At 40.4% G+C, this 19,001-nt stretch overlaps 1 protein-coding gene across 1 annotated transcript in view; it reads left to right on the top strand.

The window, feature by feature from the left end:
- The window catches only part of WDR70 (WD repeat domain 70), a 283,113-nt gene that overhangs the window by 12,381 nt on the left and 251,731 nt on the right, over nucleotides 1-19,001 (top strand). The window contains exons 4-5 of the mRNA XM_055554926.1: nucleotides 210-330; nucleotides 4,099-4,294. Coding sequence (XP_055410901.1) covers nucleotides 210-330; nucleotides 4,099-4,294 — 317 coding nt within the window. The remainder of the gene's footprint in view (nucleotides 1-209; nucleotides 331-4,098; nucleotides 4,295-19,001) is intronic.

Genomic DNA, 19,001 nt, shown 5'->3' with positions numbered 1-19,001 from the left:
CTATCATTATTCTTATTGGCTGTATTTTTTACTGTGTTGATATACAGTAAAATTCAATTGTTTTCTCATTGTTGGGCATTTAGAGTGATAGTTTTTTGCTATTACTGGTAACACTTCTGTGTTATATCTTTGTAATTTTGTTAGTTTTCAACATTTTAAATAATAAATTTTGAAGTCTAACTGTTGAAAAATTTTTATGATCTTTTCAGAAGCAAGAGAAAGAGAGGAAGAAATGAACAGAGAGAAAGAATTAAGAAGACAAAATGAAGATCTTGAACCAACATCTTCAGGCTCGAATGTGGCCAGGGCTTGCTCTAAATCATCTTCCAGGTGCTTGTCTTCACTGTCATTTTCTAGGTGTTAGTAACACAATTTAGGCAAAGTTCCTCATACTGAAAAGCTTGCATGATTTCTCCCATTTCAGGCAGTTGTAGATCTCTAGGACCACAACAAAGTCCTTTGTCACATTTTGAATCAATCAAATTTTTCTAAAGTATTCCAGATGTAGCATTAAAATCTATTCCTTTTGATTGCAGAGTATAATTGTGTAAAGTTGGAAAGATATTGACAAGTTGGCTATTTTTTTCATGTTTATTTTGTCATTCAAGTATTTTGTTCCTTTCCCCAAACTCTGTATTTGTGATTACTTTTTTTGATAGGATCCTTTATAACTGAGAAAGAATTTAAACAGTGGCACATTGTAAAGTTTACTGAGTGATAGGAGAAAGCAGCCATTAAAATTAAAATTACTTTAAAGGGAAATTTAATACTATATAACATAATTACTAAGAACTTCAAGCAGTATAAATAGGTATATAGACTCCAAATCTGGGTGGAATAATACAAGAATTCTGTTGTTGAGGTATGTTTTAAATTGTCAAATTGATTATATAAATTGTTTTTGAGAATTCACTCTTTGGTTGCTCTGGGCCTTCGTTGCTGTGTGCGGGCTTTCTCCAGGTGCTGTGGGCAGGGGCTGCTCTCTGGTTGCAGTGTGTGGACTTCTCATTACGGTGGCTTCCCTTGTTGCAGGGCACAGGCTCTAGGTGTGGGGGTCAGTAGTTGGGGCCCACAGGCTTAGTTGCCCCGAAGCATGTGGGATCTTCCCGGACCAGGGATCAAATTTGTCTCCTGCATTGGCGGGCAGATTCTTAACCACTGAACTCTCAGGGAAGCCCAGCGTCTTACATTTCTCTTTATCATGTACTTTTTTCCAGCTTTCTCTGTGTCCAGCACAAAATCTTGCTTATGGCAGATGTTCCATATATTTCTGTAGTTCGCTAATTAAGGGGAGAAAAGAAAGGAGGATGCTGCTGTACTAGTTTGTAATGGCCTTCATCACAAACTAGCGCAGACTGGATGGCTGAAACAACAGAAATTTATTTTCCCACAGTTCAAGAGGCTAGAGGTCCAGGATCAACATGAAGGTGGGGTTCACTGGCCTCTCTTCTTGGCTTGTAGATGGCCATTTTCTCCCTATTTCTTCACATTGTCTTCTGCCTAAGTTCTGTTCCAAGCTTTCTCTTTTTATGAGGACACCAGTAATAATAGGGCCCATCCCTACAGACATCATTTGCTTAATCACTTCTCTGAAGCTCTGTCTTTAAATACAGTCATACTCTGAGGTACTGTGAGTTAGGGCTTCAATATATGAATATTTTGAGGACACAATTCATCCTGTAGTAAAAGCTGTCTGTAGAACTGGTGCCAGAAAAGGCCCCACAGCCCAGCCAAAAGCTGATCATATTCAGCCTGTGTTCCCAAGAGGGGCATGGGGGCACCGAGCTCATAGGAGAAAAACAATGAGGCAGAGAGAGAGGGGTAGAGAGAGAGAGAATGAAAGCCAGTGAAGAAGACCTGTCATCTCATAGGAAAACTGCTTAGAAATCTCTTTTGCCCTATTTCCTGATTAGTGGGTAAGATCGGTGAGACAACTGGGGACTTGCGAAACAAAATAGTAAGGTAAATCTTTTTACATCTGTAACCAAGGAGTCAGTACTGTGTTATATGGAAATCCTTGGTGACTCAGTGGTAAAAAACCCTCATGCAAAGTAGGAGACTGGGGTTTGGTCCCTGGGTCGGGAAGATCCCCTGGAGAAGGAAATGCCAACATACCCCGGTATTCTTGCCTGGGAAATCCCATGGACAGAGGAGCCTGGTGGGCTACAGTCCATGGGATCACAAGAGTCAGATACGACTTAGTGAATAAACCACCACTACAAGCATGTGGGATCTTAGTTCCCTGACCATCAATTGAGCCTGTGCCCTTTCTGCAGTGGAAGCATCGAGTCTTAACCACCAGACTGGCAGGGAAGTCCCTTTTCAGTTGTTATTGATATCAAGCATCATTTAGCTGAGAGAGCCACAGCAGGGAACACAACAAACTTTAAATTTCTGCCTTCATGGAACTTATATAGTGAAGATACTTCATTAGATGGCAAAGACACTTTGACTCCTGTAAAATTATTTGACAGATTAATTGTTAAAATTGCAATTCTCAATCTTCTGGGAAGGGGTAGGCAGTAGAGGGATGGTGGATGGTGGTTGCTACAGAATGAATAGAGGTGTTTGATAAAGACTTTAATGAGAGTATATAATAGTCCCTGTTGGATTCCTTGTGGCTCAGACTCTGAAGAATCTGACTGCAGTGCAGAAGACTCAGGTTCGATCCCTGGGTCAGGAATATCCCCTGGAGAAGGGAATGGCAACCCACTCTAGTATTCTAGCCTGGAGAATCCCATGGACAGAGAAGTGGTGGGCTACAGTCCATGGGGTTGCAAAGAATCTGACACGACTGAGCGACTGACATTTTCACCTCACTTATGACAGTCCTCTGATGTGTTGTTGGAGAAGGAAATGGCATCCCACTCCGGTATTCTTGCCTGGAGAATCCCAGGGACGGAGGAACCTGGTGGGCTGCCATCTGTGGAGTCACACAGAGTCAGACACGACTGATGTGACTTAGCAGCAGTAGCTGATGTGTTGGGTAGAAAAATAGTTGAGATTCAATAGGATACTGCCTAGAATAAGGTATCTTTTACAGTCCAAGGAAGCTACATTTAACAGTTTTAGCAACTCAGCATACTTGGATTAGCACTAAGAAATAATTTGTATTTCAGACAATGTATTGAAACCTTTTGCGGTAATACTCATTTCTTACTTTATTTGCTCCTGTGACAGTGATTGTATTCACACACAGTGAATAGAGGCGTTGGTTCTTTCTGTGGTTTTCTTTCTTACAGTGTAGTATTCTGTAGTTTTTCTTCCACAGTTGTTCTGTTGGTTCATGAGGAGTATCTGATGGGCCTCTAACATACAATTGCTCTGAGTTTTTGTCTTTGACTTTTAACTGTATTTAGATACGATAGATAAGAAAAATTTTTTACTTTCTTAAGATTAAATGGTATTTGAAAGCAATTCTTCAGGAACACATGGTAATCCTGAATGTGCATCTCCTAGCATTAGAGCTTTGAAACATCTGAAGCAGAAAGGGAAGGAGCTGAAAGGAGAAATAGGCACGTCTGCATTTAGTGTGAGATGTCGATGTTGGTGTCTGTGACTGATGGACAGTGAGCTATGAGTCAGCAAGGAGAGAAAGGACCTTAAGGATGCCTTCACCCAATACCTTTGATTGACGTCTACAGAACATTCAGCTCGACAATGGGAATTCTTATTTTTTTCAAGTTTACATAAAATATGCAAGACTGACCATATCGTGGACCATAATACACAACTCACAAAATTTCAAAGAAAAGACTCATACAAAACGTGTCCTCAAACAATAATAGATGGAAGAATATTACTCTGCCTGAAAAAAATGAATATGTTTGAAAAATATAATCAAAAATTTTTTGCTTATTTTTTATCATACAATTAACAATTAAAATATGTGTTTTTTGACATTAAGAAAGAAATATATATATAATTCAAAAGATAAATATTTGAGCCACACAATTAATGTTTGGATTACAAATTTAAAAATATTTAAAAAACTCAGTGTTAAAAGGAAAAACAGAGCTTCCTGAGAAATCAATACTATCTCCAGAGTATGTTCTTTTTTGCCGCAAAGGCGATGAGTTTCTGTTTCTGTATTTTCAGGGATACAAGTAGCAGTGAAAGTGACGAGAGTTCTGACTCTTCTGATGATGAATTAATTGGCCCCCCTTTACCCCTTAAAATGGTGGAAGAACCAGTTAATCCTATGGAGGAAGGTGTTCTTGATCCTTTACCTCCACCTCTTGCAGAAGATGTGGAAGAAGATGATGATGATGATGGTGATTCAGAAGAGGAGGAAGTAAGTATTTCAGTGTTAATTTAAGAAATCACTTATATGTGGAATCTTAAAAAATGGTACAAATGAACTTATTTGAAAAACAGAAATAGAGTCACAGATGTAGAAAACAAACTTACGGTTACCGAGGGGGAAGGGTTGGGGAGGGATAAATTGGGAGATTGGGATTGACATATGCAAACTACTATATATAAAATTGATAACTAATAAGAACCTACTGTATAGCACAGAGAACTCTGCTTAGTACTCTGTAATGATTTATATACTCATGTTCCCTCATATCTCAGTCGGTAAAGAATCTTCCTGCAATGCAGGAGACCTGGGTTCGATTCCTGAGTTGATAAGATTCCCCTGGAGACAGGAAAAAAATCTTCAATAGAAACCAAGTTTTCTGGCATGTTGGTTGTGGAGTTCTAGCTTCAGAACTGTGAGAAAATAACTTTCTGATCTTTAAACCACCCAGTCTATGGTGTTTTGTTATGGTGGCCTCAGCTGACTAATGCAGGTTTGTGTGGCTGATAATGGGCTGAGGAAGAGAGAACAGAGAAGTAAGATGGGTGTTTTGAGGAGAAATGATGTTTGCCATAGTGAGGACCTAAATGTGTGCAAGTACATGATATCGTGGGCTTCCCTGGTGGTGCAGTTGGTAAAGAATTTGCCTGCTGTTTCAGGAGACGTAAAAGACATGGGTTCAACCCCTGGGTCAGGAAGATTCCCTGGAGTAGGCACTGGCAACCTACTCCAGTGTTCTTGCCTAGAAAATTCCATGGACAGTGGAGCCTGGCAGGCTACAGTCCACAGGGTCACAAAGACTTGGACATGATTGAGCATGCATATACAGTTGATATTGTGGTGAGATTGTCATGTGATTTACGTGTAGCTGAGTTTTCTTACTAGAGGGAAATGGAAAGATGAGGCTAATGAGATCAGATCCAGAGAAGAAATACAGCAGTCCCCCCTTATTCAGGGGGGATATGTTTCAAGACCCCAGTAGATTTCTGAAACTGTGGATGGTACCTAACCTTATATATGCTGTGTTTTTCCTATACATGCATACCTATGATAGAGTTTAATTTATAAATTAGGTGCATTGAGAGACTAGCAACAGTAACTTAGAACATTTATATCAATATATTGTAATAAAAGTTACTGGTATACTTTGGAGATAAATGCTGGTTGGGTTCCAGACCACCATAATGAAGCAAATGTTGCAATACAGCAGGTTACAAGAACTTTTTGGTTTCCCAATGAATATAAAAGTTATGTTTGCACTATAGTCTGTTAAGTGTGCAGTGCAGCATTATATTAAAAAGAAAACAAGGTACATATGTTAATTTAAAAATACATTATTGCTAAAAACCCTTAACTACTGTTTGAGCCTTCAGTGAATTGTAATCTCTTTACTGGTGGAAGGTTTGAAATATTGTGAAATTTACCAAAACATGACATGGAGACATGAATTGAGAAAAAGTATTGGAAAAATTGTGCCAATAGACTTGTTCCAAGCAGAGCTGACACAAAATCTTCAATTTTTAAAAACTCAATAAAGGACATTAATACAAGGTATGCCTGTATGTGAATGTGGTCTTTCCTTCTCTCCCAAAATATGTTATTGTGCAGATACAGTGTTTTTTCCATCTTAACTAAGCATTTATCATGCATTACGGCTATAACTTGCCGTTTGAGGCGCGACAGCAAAACTAGCATGAGTTTCTTTTGGTTTCTTCACAGTTTCACAGATAGATCAGTTCTTACTGTAGATCCTAGCAACCTCCGCATACCATTTTTTTTCCTTTCCTTATCAAGTTGAGTACTTTTTAACTTTTCACCTGTTGTAGGAAGTGGGACCCCCTCTAGGGCCTCAGGAGTGGGTTCTTGTCTAACACTCAGACAAGAATTATCTGAGGAAGACATGTGCTGACAAAGCAAGAGACTTTATTGGAAAGGGCGCCCAGGCGGAGAACATCTGGGAGAACTGCTCTGCCTGGTGTCTCCCAGTCTCGGTTTTATGGTGATGGGATTAGTTTCTGGGTTGTCTTTGGCTAATCAGTCTGACTCATCCTTCCTGGTGGCATACTTATTGCTCAGCCAAGATGGATGCCAGCAAGAAGGGTTTGGGGACATGGTCAGAAACATGGCATCTCCCTTTGACCTTTCCCAGACTCTTCTGGTTGGTGGTGGCTTATTAGTTCAGTGTTCCTTACTAGGACCTTCTATCATAAAATAACTCACACAAATGGTTGCTATGGTACCTGGCCAGGGTGGGCAGTTTCAGTCAGTGTGCTTCTCCTAAGACTCCCCTGAGAGACTTCATACAGAAGATACTTCTTGGGAATTGGGGCAGAGGTCTCTTTCTTCTGTAACTTCTTTCTGCAGTGCATGGGCGTAGTCCTGCCTAGCAGAGCAGAAGTCTCGCTCTACTTGATCTAAGCTGAGGTATTACGTATCTGAAAGCAGCTTCCACCCTTGTAGTAACATCAGTTTGGTTTGGAACTCTTGGAGCCTCCTGGAGATAAACTTTGTAAGGAACTGGAGTATACAAGGGCCAAATAGGAGGCCTTTAATAAGATAAGTGATCACTGGACCCAGAAACGGCAGGAGCCAAGAAGGGAAAGAAGGAGAACTCCATACACCTGTTGAACTCAAATCCCAGATCTTTGTTGCCTGTTCCAAGCAAGCACTTTATAGCTTCTCTTTGGCATATGCAAATTGCCAGCATCCCTCTTGCACTTTGGGGCCATTATTAAGTAAAATGAGAATTCCTTGAACACAAACAGTGATACCTTGACAGACGACTAAAGTGACTGATGGTGGGATATGTCCTACAAAGGAATGGTGTACTTGCTGGGCAGGAAGGAACAGGATAGCTTGAGATTCTGTCTTGTTGCTCAAGAAGGCATACAATTTAAAACTCACAAATTGTTTGTTTCTGGAACTTTCCATCTAATAGTATTTTCATACCAAGGGGAACTGAAATTGAGGAAAACAAAAACCAAGGATAAAAGGGAATGCCTGTACTTTCTGAAGGATGTGGAATTTGAATGAGCCTTGTAGAGGGTAACATTTTAATGGGTGAGGTGGGAGGAGCCCACCTCCAATCTAGGAAGACTGAATGGTTGAAACAAGGGCACAGTGCACAGATTAGATTCGGGAAGATGGGAAAGTCAACTTGTCTAGAATATAGCGTTAGTGAAGATGGAACCTTTAACTTGGAACTGATATGTGAGTAAACCCCAAGTGCAGCTAGGCAGAGAAGGGAAAACATGCTTGGGTCTGGGTCTCAGAAGCCTGATTGAAAGCTTTAGTTTCTCATGGCTGTAGCTGAAGTGTATCAGGAGACTGAATAACAGCTTTCTGTTTTTTTTGTAAGATTATGTATTGGTTCTTTTTGGTAGTAAAACTTTTTATGGTGTGCCTTTCCTCTTGTAAACGTAGTAAACAGAAAATGCTGATTGAATAACGTGGGTCACAGCAAGGCTGTTGGTGATTTGTGCCAGTAACAGCTTCAGTTTTAAAGTTTGTACTGTCTGATAATGGTGGCTCAGACAGTAAAGCGTCTGTCTGCAATGTGGGAGACCCGGGTTCGATTCCTGGGTCGGGAAGATCCCTTGGAGAAGGAAATGGCAGTCCACTCCAGCACTCTTGCCTGGAAAATCCCATGGACGGAGGAGCTTGATAGGCTACAGTCCATGGGGTCGCAAAGAGTCGGACACTACTGAGCAACTTCACTTTCCCTCATAGCTAAGTCAGTAAAGAATCTGCCTGCAATGCAGGATACCCAGGTTCGATCCCTGTGTCAGAAAGATCCTCTAGAGAACGAAATGGCAACCCACTGCAGTATTCTTGCCTGGAGAATTCCATGGACAGAGGAGCCTGGTGGGCTACAATCCATGGGGTTGCAAAAGTCAGACTTAGTGACTAAACCACCAGCAGTTGATAATGGAGTACTTGTTAGCGTTGTGAATGGATTAAGTCCGAAGCTTTAGATTGGAGATAAAATAAAAGTGAGAGGTTTCTTGTTTCCATTTCTCCTATTTTTCTTTGCAATATATATCACAACCAACATTTTAAAGACTAAGACAGAGATGGTAGGTGAAGCAGATAGCTTGGGTATTTGGAAACATTGTGAATGTGGCTTTGCAGTGGCCTTCCTAGATTCAGGTAAATTATATTGGTCTTGAATTGAGGCCTTCGGTTTTCAGACATAATGAGTGGCAACCTCAGTGTCTTTTTTAAGTTCTGAGTGACAACAAAGTTTTATACTGTATTATATTTGATAAGTGGGTTATTGGCAGCCTTCTAGATCAAGCAATAGTAATGGCACCCCACTCCAGTACTCTTGCCTGGAAAATCCCATGGACGGAGGAGCCTGGAAGGCTGCAGTCCATGGGGTCGCTGAGGGTCGGACACGACTGAGCGACTTCACTTTCACTTTTCACTTTTCATACATTGGAGAAGGAAATGGCAACCCACTCCAGTGTTCTTGCCTGGAGAATCCCAGGGACGGGGGAGCCTGGTGGGCTGCCGTCTATGGGGTCGCACAGAGTCGGACATGACTGAAGCGACTTAGCAGCAGCAGCAGCAGACAGACAAATTAGCATGATTCATTGTAGGTAGTTTACATAGCAGTGTTGAGCTGACGTTTTAATGTTGAGTTCAAATGTTTCTGGCCTTTTAAAGAATTTTGTTTTTGTGGTTGGTTGGACTTAGAGTCTGGTAATTCTTTGCTTGTTGATTCAGAAACTGAATTTAGTTCCTTCAGGAAATCAGTTTGAGGTAATACTAAACAAAATTATAGGAGAATGTTTTATACAGCAGAATGCTAGCTATATTTTTTATAATTTGAAATATATCAGAATTGTCCTGTCTGCTTACTGAGGCTGTTAACCATTCTATAGGTGCCCTTGACTTCCTCTCCTTTTTTTTCATCACCATCACCCTTTTGTATCTTTCATTTCACGCTTTTGTCTCTCTACTTGCTCTTGGCTCTTAACCTGCAAGCATGCAGTTTCCCCTCCAACCTCTTTTCCAGTTTGCTCCTTTGCCATGTTTACTGTGTCACTCCCCAGTTTCTCCTTGTCTTTGTTCTCAGTTTCTACCCTTACTGTTTCACAGAGATGATAAAATCCAAATATCCAAAGACCCTTTCTCAGGTCTCATTCTGCATCTACCTCTGCATTATTGGACAATGTTGACTTCTTCCTTGAAACTCTTCCCTTGCTATTTCTCTGTTGGTTGCTGCCTATGTCTATTTTTTCAACAGATATTTGTTGGGCACACATCTTATGAGTCACATAGTTTCTAGATGTTAGGGATTCAGCAGAAAATAATGCAGACAAATCCCTGCTTTGATGGTGCTTACATTTCTGCTAGGGCCTCTTTTACTACTTAGTATTTCCTTATGTTTCTCCAGTCACAAGCATTCCCTTAGAGTATATGTCCTTATCTCCCTTAACATTTCATATGCAGCCTGGGGGGAGTTTCTTACATCTTCTTATACTCATGACGCCTATTCACTCAGAGCAACTGGATGCATTACTTCATTTCATTTGAACTTTGGATCCAGTTTTCTAATCACTCATGACACATGTGCATATTTAATCTCCAGAGGTGAAGAGGTGAGGTGAAGTCGCTCAGTCGTGTCCGACTCTTTGCGACCCCGTGCACTGTAGCCCACCAGGCTCCTCTGTCCATGGGATTCTTCAGGCAAGAATACTGGAGTGGTTTGCCATTTCCTTCTCCAGGGGATCTTCCTGACCCAGGGATCGAACCCAGGTCTCCCGCATTGGAGGCAGACTCTTTAACCTCTGAGCCACCAGGGAAGCCCTAAATTCAACATCTAAGATCACACTCAGGCTTTTGTTTTCTCCCACTTAAAGTTTTGCTGTAGTCACTTGTCTTTTGCCCCTGATTTTCAGCCCCTTCACTGCTGCAGAATTAAACTCCTGGTAATACAAGTCATATTGCAAGTAATAGTACTCGTTCCCTAGATGACGAAAAATAAACTACTACAGCAAGCAGGTGCGACTACTGGGAATTCCTGAGTGCAACTCGATTTTTTTGTTGTTCAGAAACTTGCAAAGCTCTGTGGCTTTTTAGAGAGACATTCTATTATATTTGTAGGAAAGTAACCACATTTACACACTTGAATGGTTAAATATTTCAGCAAGTGTTATTGAAATTAAGGATAAGTATTTTTTTTTTTGGATAAGTATTTTTAATAGCTCAATGATTCTTAATCTGGTAAGAATCATATTTGGTGCAATTAAAAAAATGTATATTTATAGGTTCTATAATTCAGAGGTCAGGTCAGTAGGACTAGGGTGAACTGGCCCCAGCTCCTGCAATCTGTGTTACAACAAAAGTCTTCATAGTACCCCAGTGTTCATCGCAGCACTGTTTACAATAGCTAGGACATGGAGGCAACCTAGATGTCCGTCGGCAGATGAATGGATAAGAAAGCTGTGGTATATATACACAATGGAATATTACTCAGCTGTTAAAAAGAATGCATTTGCATCAGTTCTAATGAGGTAGATGAAACTGGAGCCTATTATACAGAGTGAAATAAGTCAGAAAGAAAAACACCAATGCAGTATATTAATGCATATATATGGAATTTAGAAAGATGGTAATGATGGCCCTACATGTGAGACAGCATAAGAGACACAGATATAAAAACAGACTTTTGGACTCTGAGGGAGAAGGCAAGGGTGGGATGATTTGAGAGAATAGCACTGAAACATGTGTATTACCATATGTGAAATAGATTGCCAGTCCAGGTTCGATACATGAGACAGGGCACTCAGGGCCCGTGAACAGGGACTACCCTAAGGGATGGGATGGTGAGGGAGGTGGGAGGGGGATTCAGGATGGGGAACACATGTACATCCATAGCTGATTCATGTGAATGTATGGCAAAAATCACTACAATATTGTAAAGTGATTAGCCTCCAATTAAAATAAATTAAAAAAAAGTCTTTTTACAAAAAAAAAAGTCTTTTACCAAAAAAAAATTTTCCAAAAAAAAAAGTTTTCATAGGTTATTCTGATGTACCTCTTCCCAAACCATTTGTGACTTCTCACTAAAATAGTCACAGTTGGGGTCATAGGATAACTAAATTAGGTTACCTTCATAGGTTATGATCAGTATCATGCCTCATGGATACTTATGGATATGGGTTATTGCTTATAAAATGATATTTTCTTAAAAGAAGGATATGGAATTGCTGCCCTGCTTCTCTGTGCTAATGAAGCCCCTTTGAAGTTTCCATATAAAACTTACTTAAGAACATTCTTTCTCCCAAATAGCTTAGAAGTAACATTTATTTTGTGAAAAATGTTTCTTTAATGACATGTGAAGGTTGATGTCTCTAAGTGTTTGTGTTTAATTGCCTCTGAAGATGACTTGGGAGAGATGGTAAACTCCTGTCCTTTTGAATCTTACTCATTTTTACATCCTTTTGTGCCTATCTTGAATTAAACTTATTATAACTGTCAAATTTTGTGAAGTGCTGTGACCAGGTAGATACTCTAGAAATTGAGGCAGTAGCTCTGATAGTTACTGAGACTATTATTACTAAATATCGGGAGGCTTAAAGATGTTTATTTTTTTTTAACTTAGTACCATGACTTCTGGGATTCTAGCCTCAGGAAATTTGGAAAAAGCTTTATGCACAAAGATGTTTATCACAGCACTGCATATTGTAGTGGTTTTCAGAATGTGTTCCGTGGAACACTATTGAAGGGTGGTTTTGGTGGGGTTGGGCCCTTCCCCTGTATTCAACAAGGCTAGCTCTTTTTTATGTTAGGCTTGCTCAGAGCTTTCTTTTGGCAGAAAGTTTCCATATCTAAAAAACCTGAAAATAACTGAAATATTGGAAAAATTAAAAATAATATAAATAAATATTTGATAATGGGGGAAGGACCAGCAAATTGTTATGTAGTCATATGAAAGTATTATGTAGTCATTAGGCATGTTAAGAGTTTTCAGTAGCGCTAACAAGAGGACATAAAACTATATGGACATTATGATTTTAAAATTTTATTTTATTTATTTATTTTTTAAATTTTATTTTATTTTTAAACTTTACATAATTGTATTAGTTTTGCCAAATATCAAAATGAATCCGCCACAGGTATACATGTGTTCCCCATCCTGAACCCTCCTCCCTCCTCCCTCCCCGATTTTAAAATTTTAAATATTACATGTATATGGTAAAAAGTCCTCCCATTGCTTTCTTCTATATTATAGGAGTGAGAATAATGTTTATTTCTGCCCTCTATTTTTCTTTTCTTTTCCAGTTTCCACATTGATCATAAACTGTGCCTGTCATTAGAAACAAATGATGGGATTACAAAAATCAGTCCTTTATTATAAGGCAGTTGTGATCTTAATGAAAAAATTTAGGTCAGGGACTTCTGTGATGGTCAAGTGGCCAAGACTCCAACCTCCCAAAGCAGGTGGCCCGGGTTTGATCCCTGGTATGGGAACTGGATCCCACAGGCCACAACTAAGAGTTCATATGTTGCAACTAAGACCCAGTGCAGCTCCACCCCCCCGCCCCGCCCCCATCCCACCACCCCCGTAAAAAGAAAAATCTAGGACAGGTATAGAACAAACCCAGAGAGAACAGTACTGGATATAAAATGTCTTAACTATTCGTGAATAAACTTGTTTCTGTATGTTTTACCTTGTTCCAAAAAAGATTTAGAGATGACATGCTATAAGAAAGCATACATTAGGAAGAATGAATGATAAAAGGGAAACCAAGATACACAAATAAGATTAATATAAAAAACAGGAAACAAGGTTCTCAATACTTACTAAGGATAAGCCACAACCTAGTCACCATTGTTTATTCCTTTCTTTCCTTATTACTCTACATCCAATCTCTTAATTCTTTAACTAGTCTTACTAGCTCTGTCTCCAAAGTATATACCAGATCTCTCCATTTCTGTCTCCCTTACTACCACCTTAGTCTAATCTTATATCACTTCAATGTGATTAGCTATGTTAAGTCATCTCTCAATTTCCGCTGTTGACTGGACTTCTATGATTGTAGTCCAGTCAATAAAATACAGGTACAGGGAGGCAATATAGAGTAGTGATTAGAGAAATGGACTTTGAAGCCAGATGGAGCTCTTTCACTTTCAAGCTGTGTGACTTTGGGAATTACTTAGAACTGTACAAAAAAGATCTTCACGACCCAGATAATCACGATGATGTGATCACTGACCTAGAGCCAGACATCCTGGAATGTGAAGTCAAGTGGGCCTTAGAAAGCATCACTACGAACAAAGCTAGTGGAGGCGATAGAATTCCAGTTGAGCTATTTCAAATCCTGAAAGATGATGCTGTAAAAGTGCTGCACTCAATATGCCAGCAAATTTGGAAAACTCAGCAGTGGCCACAGCACTGGAAAAGGTCAGTTTTCATTCCAATCCCAAAGAAAGGCAATGCCAAAGAATGCTCAAACTACCACACAATTGCACTCATCTCACACGCTAGTAAAGTAATACTCAAAATTCTCCAAGCCAGGCTTCAGCAATACGTGAACCGTGAACTACCTGATGTTCAAACTGGTTTTAGAAAAGGCAGAGGAACCAGAAATCAAATTGCCAACATCTGCTGGATCATGGAAAAAACAAGAGAGTTCCAGAAAAACATCTATTTCTGCTTTATTGACTATGCCAAAGCCTTGACTGTGTGGATCACAATAAACTGTGGAAAATTCTGAAAGAGATGGGAATACCAGACCACCTGATCTGCCTCTTGAGAAATCTGTATGCAGGTCAGGAAGCAACAGTTAGAACTGGACATGGAACAACAGACTGGTTCCAAATAGGAAAAAGGAGTACATCAGGGCTGTATATTGTCACCCTGCTTATTTAACTTATATGCAGAGTACATCATGAAAAACGCTGGACTGGAAGAAGCACAAGCTGGAATCAAGATTGCTGGGAGAAATATCAATAACCTCAGATATGCAGATGACACCACCCTTATGGCAGAAAGTGAAGAAGAACTAAAAAGCCTCTTGATGAAAATGAAAGAGGAGAGTGAAAAACTTGGCTTAAAGCTCAACATTCAGAAAACGAAGATCATGGCATCCGATTCCATCACTTCATGGGAAATAGATGGGGAAACAGTGGAAACACTGTCAGACTTTATTTTTTGGGGCTCCAAAATCACTGCAGATGGTGACTGCAGCCATGAAATTAAAAGACGCTTACTCCTTGGAAGGAAAGTTATGACCAACCTAGATAGCATATTGAAAAGGAGAGATACTCCTTTGCCAACAAAGGTCCGTCTAGTCAAGGCTATGGTTTTTCCTGTGGTCATGTATGGATGTGAGAGTTGGAATGTGAAGAAGGCTGAGCACTGAAGAATTGATGCTTTTGAACTGTGGTGTTGGAGAAGACTCTTGAGAGTCCCTTGGACTGCAAGGAGATCCAACCAGTCCATTCTGAAGGAGATCAGCCCTGGGATTTCTTTGGAAGGACTGATGCTAAAGCTGAAACTCTAGTACCTTGGCCACCTCATACTAAGAATTGACTCATTGGAAAAGACTCTGATGCTGGAAGGGATTGGGGGCAGTAGGAGAAGGGGATGACAGTGGATGAGATGGCTGGATGGCATCACCGACTCGATAGACGTAAGTCTGAGTGAACTCCGGGAGTTGGTGATGGACAGGGAGGCCTGGCGTGCTGCGATTCATGGGGTCGCAAAGAGTCGGACATGACTGAGCGACTGAACTGAACTGAACTGACTTCTCTAACCTCACTGTCTTTCTTTCCTCCTTTGTAAAACAGGGCTAATAAAACACCTAACTTGGTGGTCTGAATGGTTGAGTAAGTGAACAAATATATATATATATAAAGCCCTTAGAATGGTGCCTGGTATTTATCATTACAATCCTCTCTTTTAATATATAACAAAAATGGAATTTAAAATAGTTAGCATGATTCCTAAGAAAATATTTTAAAATGAAACTAAAAGGAAACTTTAATATTGTATTAAATGATTCATTCATGCTTCACACCACCAGTCAGTGTTATACATAATTAAGGAGCACTAGAGGTATTCCCTTTAAAATTAAGAATAAAAGGTGGTAACTGTCACATTATTATATTATTCCAGACATTTTTGCTAAACAAACTGAAATGATCGACTATATATTAGAAAAAAGTGAGAATATTATTGTATTTGATATGAAGCTACCTAAAACAAAAAGGGACTAATCAAAGCAGAATTGATAGTGTCTAAGTTTAAAGGGCTAAAATTGAAAAACCAGTTTTACAACAGGAATAGCAGCAACAAAACATAACAACATTCAGATGAGAGAATATAAATAACACTATAACGTTTTTCAGTACAAAAAAGAATTGAATAAGAACCACTGAACAATCAGTAAATACTAATTTTTTTCCCACAAAGGTTAATTTGCCCTATTTATTTAATTTTTGTAATTTACTTATGGCTGTGCTGGATCTTTGATGCTGCTCAGGGTTTTCTCTAGTTATGGCAAGTGGAGGCTATTCTGTAGTTGCAGTGCTCAGGCTTGTCACTGCAGTGGCTTCTCTTGTTGCGGAGCACGGGCTCTAGGGCCTTAGAGCTCAGTAGTTGTGGTGCGTGGACCTAGTTGCTATGTGGCATGTGGGATCTTCCTGGACCAGGGATCGAACTTGTGTCCCCTGCATTGACAGGCAGATTCTTAACCACTAGACCACCAGGGAAGCCCTAGATTTCTTTTTAACTTTACAAAAGCATTCCGAGTAAGAGATCTTAACAAAAAAAAGTATATTTTAAGTGATTTTGTTACTGAATTTCAAGCCCGTGTGCCCAACACACAGTGAGGCCCATCAATACTGAACAATAGAGTTTGGAACAGAGAAAATTTTATTACAGATTTGTACAAGGAGATTGGTGGCTCATGCCCTAAGAACCCCGAAGTAACTGAAAGCTTCCGGCAAGTCCCTTTAAAAGCAAAAGGCGATGGATGGGTGTGGTTAGTTGTTGCACATTTCTCGGTGTCAGATCCTTTGTTCTTGAGGTCCAGTCATGGTCAGGTCACGATGTTCCTGTAAATCTCTATCAGATGAATTTTATTCTCCGTCCTGACAAGAAAGGGCAAAGTCCCAAGGCACAGCTTTCACCATCCGAAGTCCCAGTTCTGGGTAAGAGGAGGCAGATCTAAGTTGGCAGCTCCTTCAGGGCCAGGTTCCTATAACCTGCCCAGCTGTCATCCCTGAGGGAGCTCGGCACCCAACCCACCTGGCTCTCAGTCTCCTCAGGCCACCCAAATGGGGAGACCAGGTCTTACAGACTGTGACCAGGCAGATGGCCATTGCTGTTAGGTTGCAGAGACAGGGAGAGGTTCACCTTGCTGCCTCAAGGCCTGGGCCATGGCCAGTGGAGAGCCTTAGTGAGGGTTCTGGAGTCCTCAGGACGTAGTCCCCAGTCTGTTCCCTGGGCCAGCCAGCTCATCTGTTGGCCCAAGGCTGGGTGAGCTGGAGGGCCTCCAGTAGGAGGCCTGAATCTGCCTCTTACCTCACTCTCCACCTGATGACCACCACACTGCTAACCCTTGACGGCATCACTTCCGCAGTGATCACTCATTGACAATTACCAGTGGGCAGGGCCCACTGCGGTGCTGCCTAATAGCTGAGCAGGACAACTAAGGGTCGCTCATTGGCAGTTGGTTGCTTATAGGCGGGGCCTACTGAAACACCGACCAATCGCTGAGCAAGACCTGGTGCCTAGTAGCAGGATGCAGAATACTGAGGCCCAGCAATGGCTGCCTGCTAAGGGCTGTGCTCATCCTGCTCTGTTAAACTTTAACTTTAGAAGAATGTGCCTTAAAAAAATTTTTTTTATTTTTTATGTTATTTATGGCTGCACTGGGTCTTCGTTGTTGTACGTAGGCCTTCTCCAGTTGCAGTGAGCAGGGGCTGTTCTCTAGTTGCAGTACACAGGCTTGTAGTGGTTTTCCCTTATTGCCGAATACAGGGTCTAGGCACCGGGGCTCAGTAGTTGCGGCTCACGGGCTCTAGAGCCCAGGCTCAATAGTTGTGGCACACGGGCTTAGTTGTACTGCACTGTGTGGGATTTCCCTGGCCCAGGGATCGAACCTTTTTCTCCTGCATTGGCAGGAGGATTCTTTACCACTGAGCCACCAGTGAAGCCCAGAATGCTCTTATTTAGTGAAACAAGTTATAACTGTAAGCAAAGTAAGCAATTTTCCCTTAATTGAATTGATGATTATAATTTTTTTTAAAAAAGGAGTTTTACTTCCTCTCTGATCTCTTCTATTTTCACAAATGACATATATTTCATTCCTCATTTAGCACTGGCTGTATCAGTAATTCAGTAATTCAAGGTTTTGTTTTTTTTTTTTTAAAGGAAGGACTTGTCTAATGTCTCATTAGAACAGGCTGATGTAGAGAAGGTCTGATTTGTAAATGTGTTGCTGCTGCTGCTGCTGCTGCTAAATTGCTTCAGTCCTTTCCGACTCTGTGCGACCCCATAGACGGCAGCCCACCAGGCTCACCCATCCCTGGGCTTCTCCAGGCAAGAACACTGGAATGGGTTGCCATTTCCTTCTCCAGTGCATGAAAGTGAAAAGTGAAAGTGAAGTCACTCGGTTGTGTCCGACTCTTCGCGACCCCATGGACTGCAGCCTACCAGGCTCCTCCATCCATGGGATTTTCCAGGCAAGAGTACTGGAGTGGGGTGCCATTGCCTTCTCCGTAAATGTGTTAGACCTCAGCAATTCCTATTTGCCCATTAATTCTCTCTTACAAAGGAGTCAGCTAGTTTTGAGGGGACACTGATCAAAACTTTAATACTTCCTTCCCATTCCTCCCATTTCTGCTTGTTAATATTCTCTCCAGCCTTTGGAGACCATTTCAAATGTGATTTCCTTCAAGCAGCCTCTCTAGATGCCAGCTCATGTGCTACTACTTCCCAGTCCTGTTTTCAGCCTTCTGTAGCAAACTATTTTTCTTGTAAAATCAGTACTTTATTCTTATGTTAACTACTGTGCCTTGCCTTTGCAATCCTATGTGATGACCTCAGGTGCAGGGATTTGTATATAAATAGTACAGTAGTTTTTAAAAACCTTTGAAACCTCTAGTATAGTGCCTTTAATATAGTACAGAGAGTAAATGTTTGTCAGTTGGAATTGAATGTATTTGGTTTTAATTGAAAATGTCATTTTATGACATTTGAGAGTATTTTCTATTTTTGACATATCAGTCTCTAGTTTTTACGTGGAAAATGGAAGCAGGGAGAGAGGACTGAACAGAATAAATGTGAGCACGAAAATGCAAATAGACACCTGTTCTTGTAAGAGCCATTATATATACCTTGTCCTAAGCTTAAAATTTAGTTACATGATAGTTTATTAATTGTAAGAACTGCCTCACAGTTGAATGAGATTAATTAATTTAATTGTATAGACTAATAGCCTATACAATTATGAACCTACCTTTTAAATGAGGCAAAAAACAAGTTATAATTTTCTCTTCTTAAAGCAGTCCCACAAAACTTAAAATGTGATTGTTTTGATTGAGGTGTAATTATATATAGTAATTTGCACAGATCTTACGGTTTCAGTTTGAACAGTTTTGAGAATTCTATATATATCAGTTGCTGTCGGTATCCTAAACAATATATAGGACATTCCTGTCACCCTAATAGTTCTTT

This window comes from Bubalus kerabau, chromosome 18, assembly GCF_029407905.1.
Source record: "Bubalus kerabau isolate K-KA32 ecotype Philippines breed swamp buffalo chromosome 18, PCC_UOA_SB_1v2, whole genome shotgun sequence".
Lineage (NCBI taxonomy): Eukaryota > Metazoa > Chordata > Mammalia > Artiodactyla > Bovidae > Bubalus > Bubalus kerabau.
Note: the sequence above shows the minus strand (reverse complement) of the source record. Positions and strands in the feature narration are given on the sequence as shown.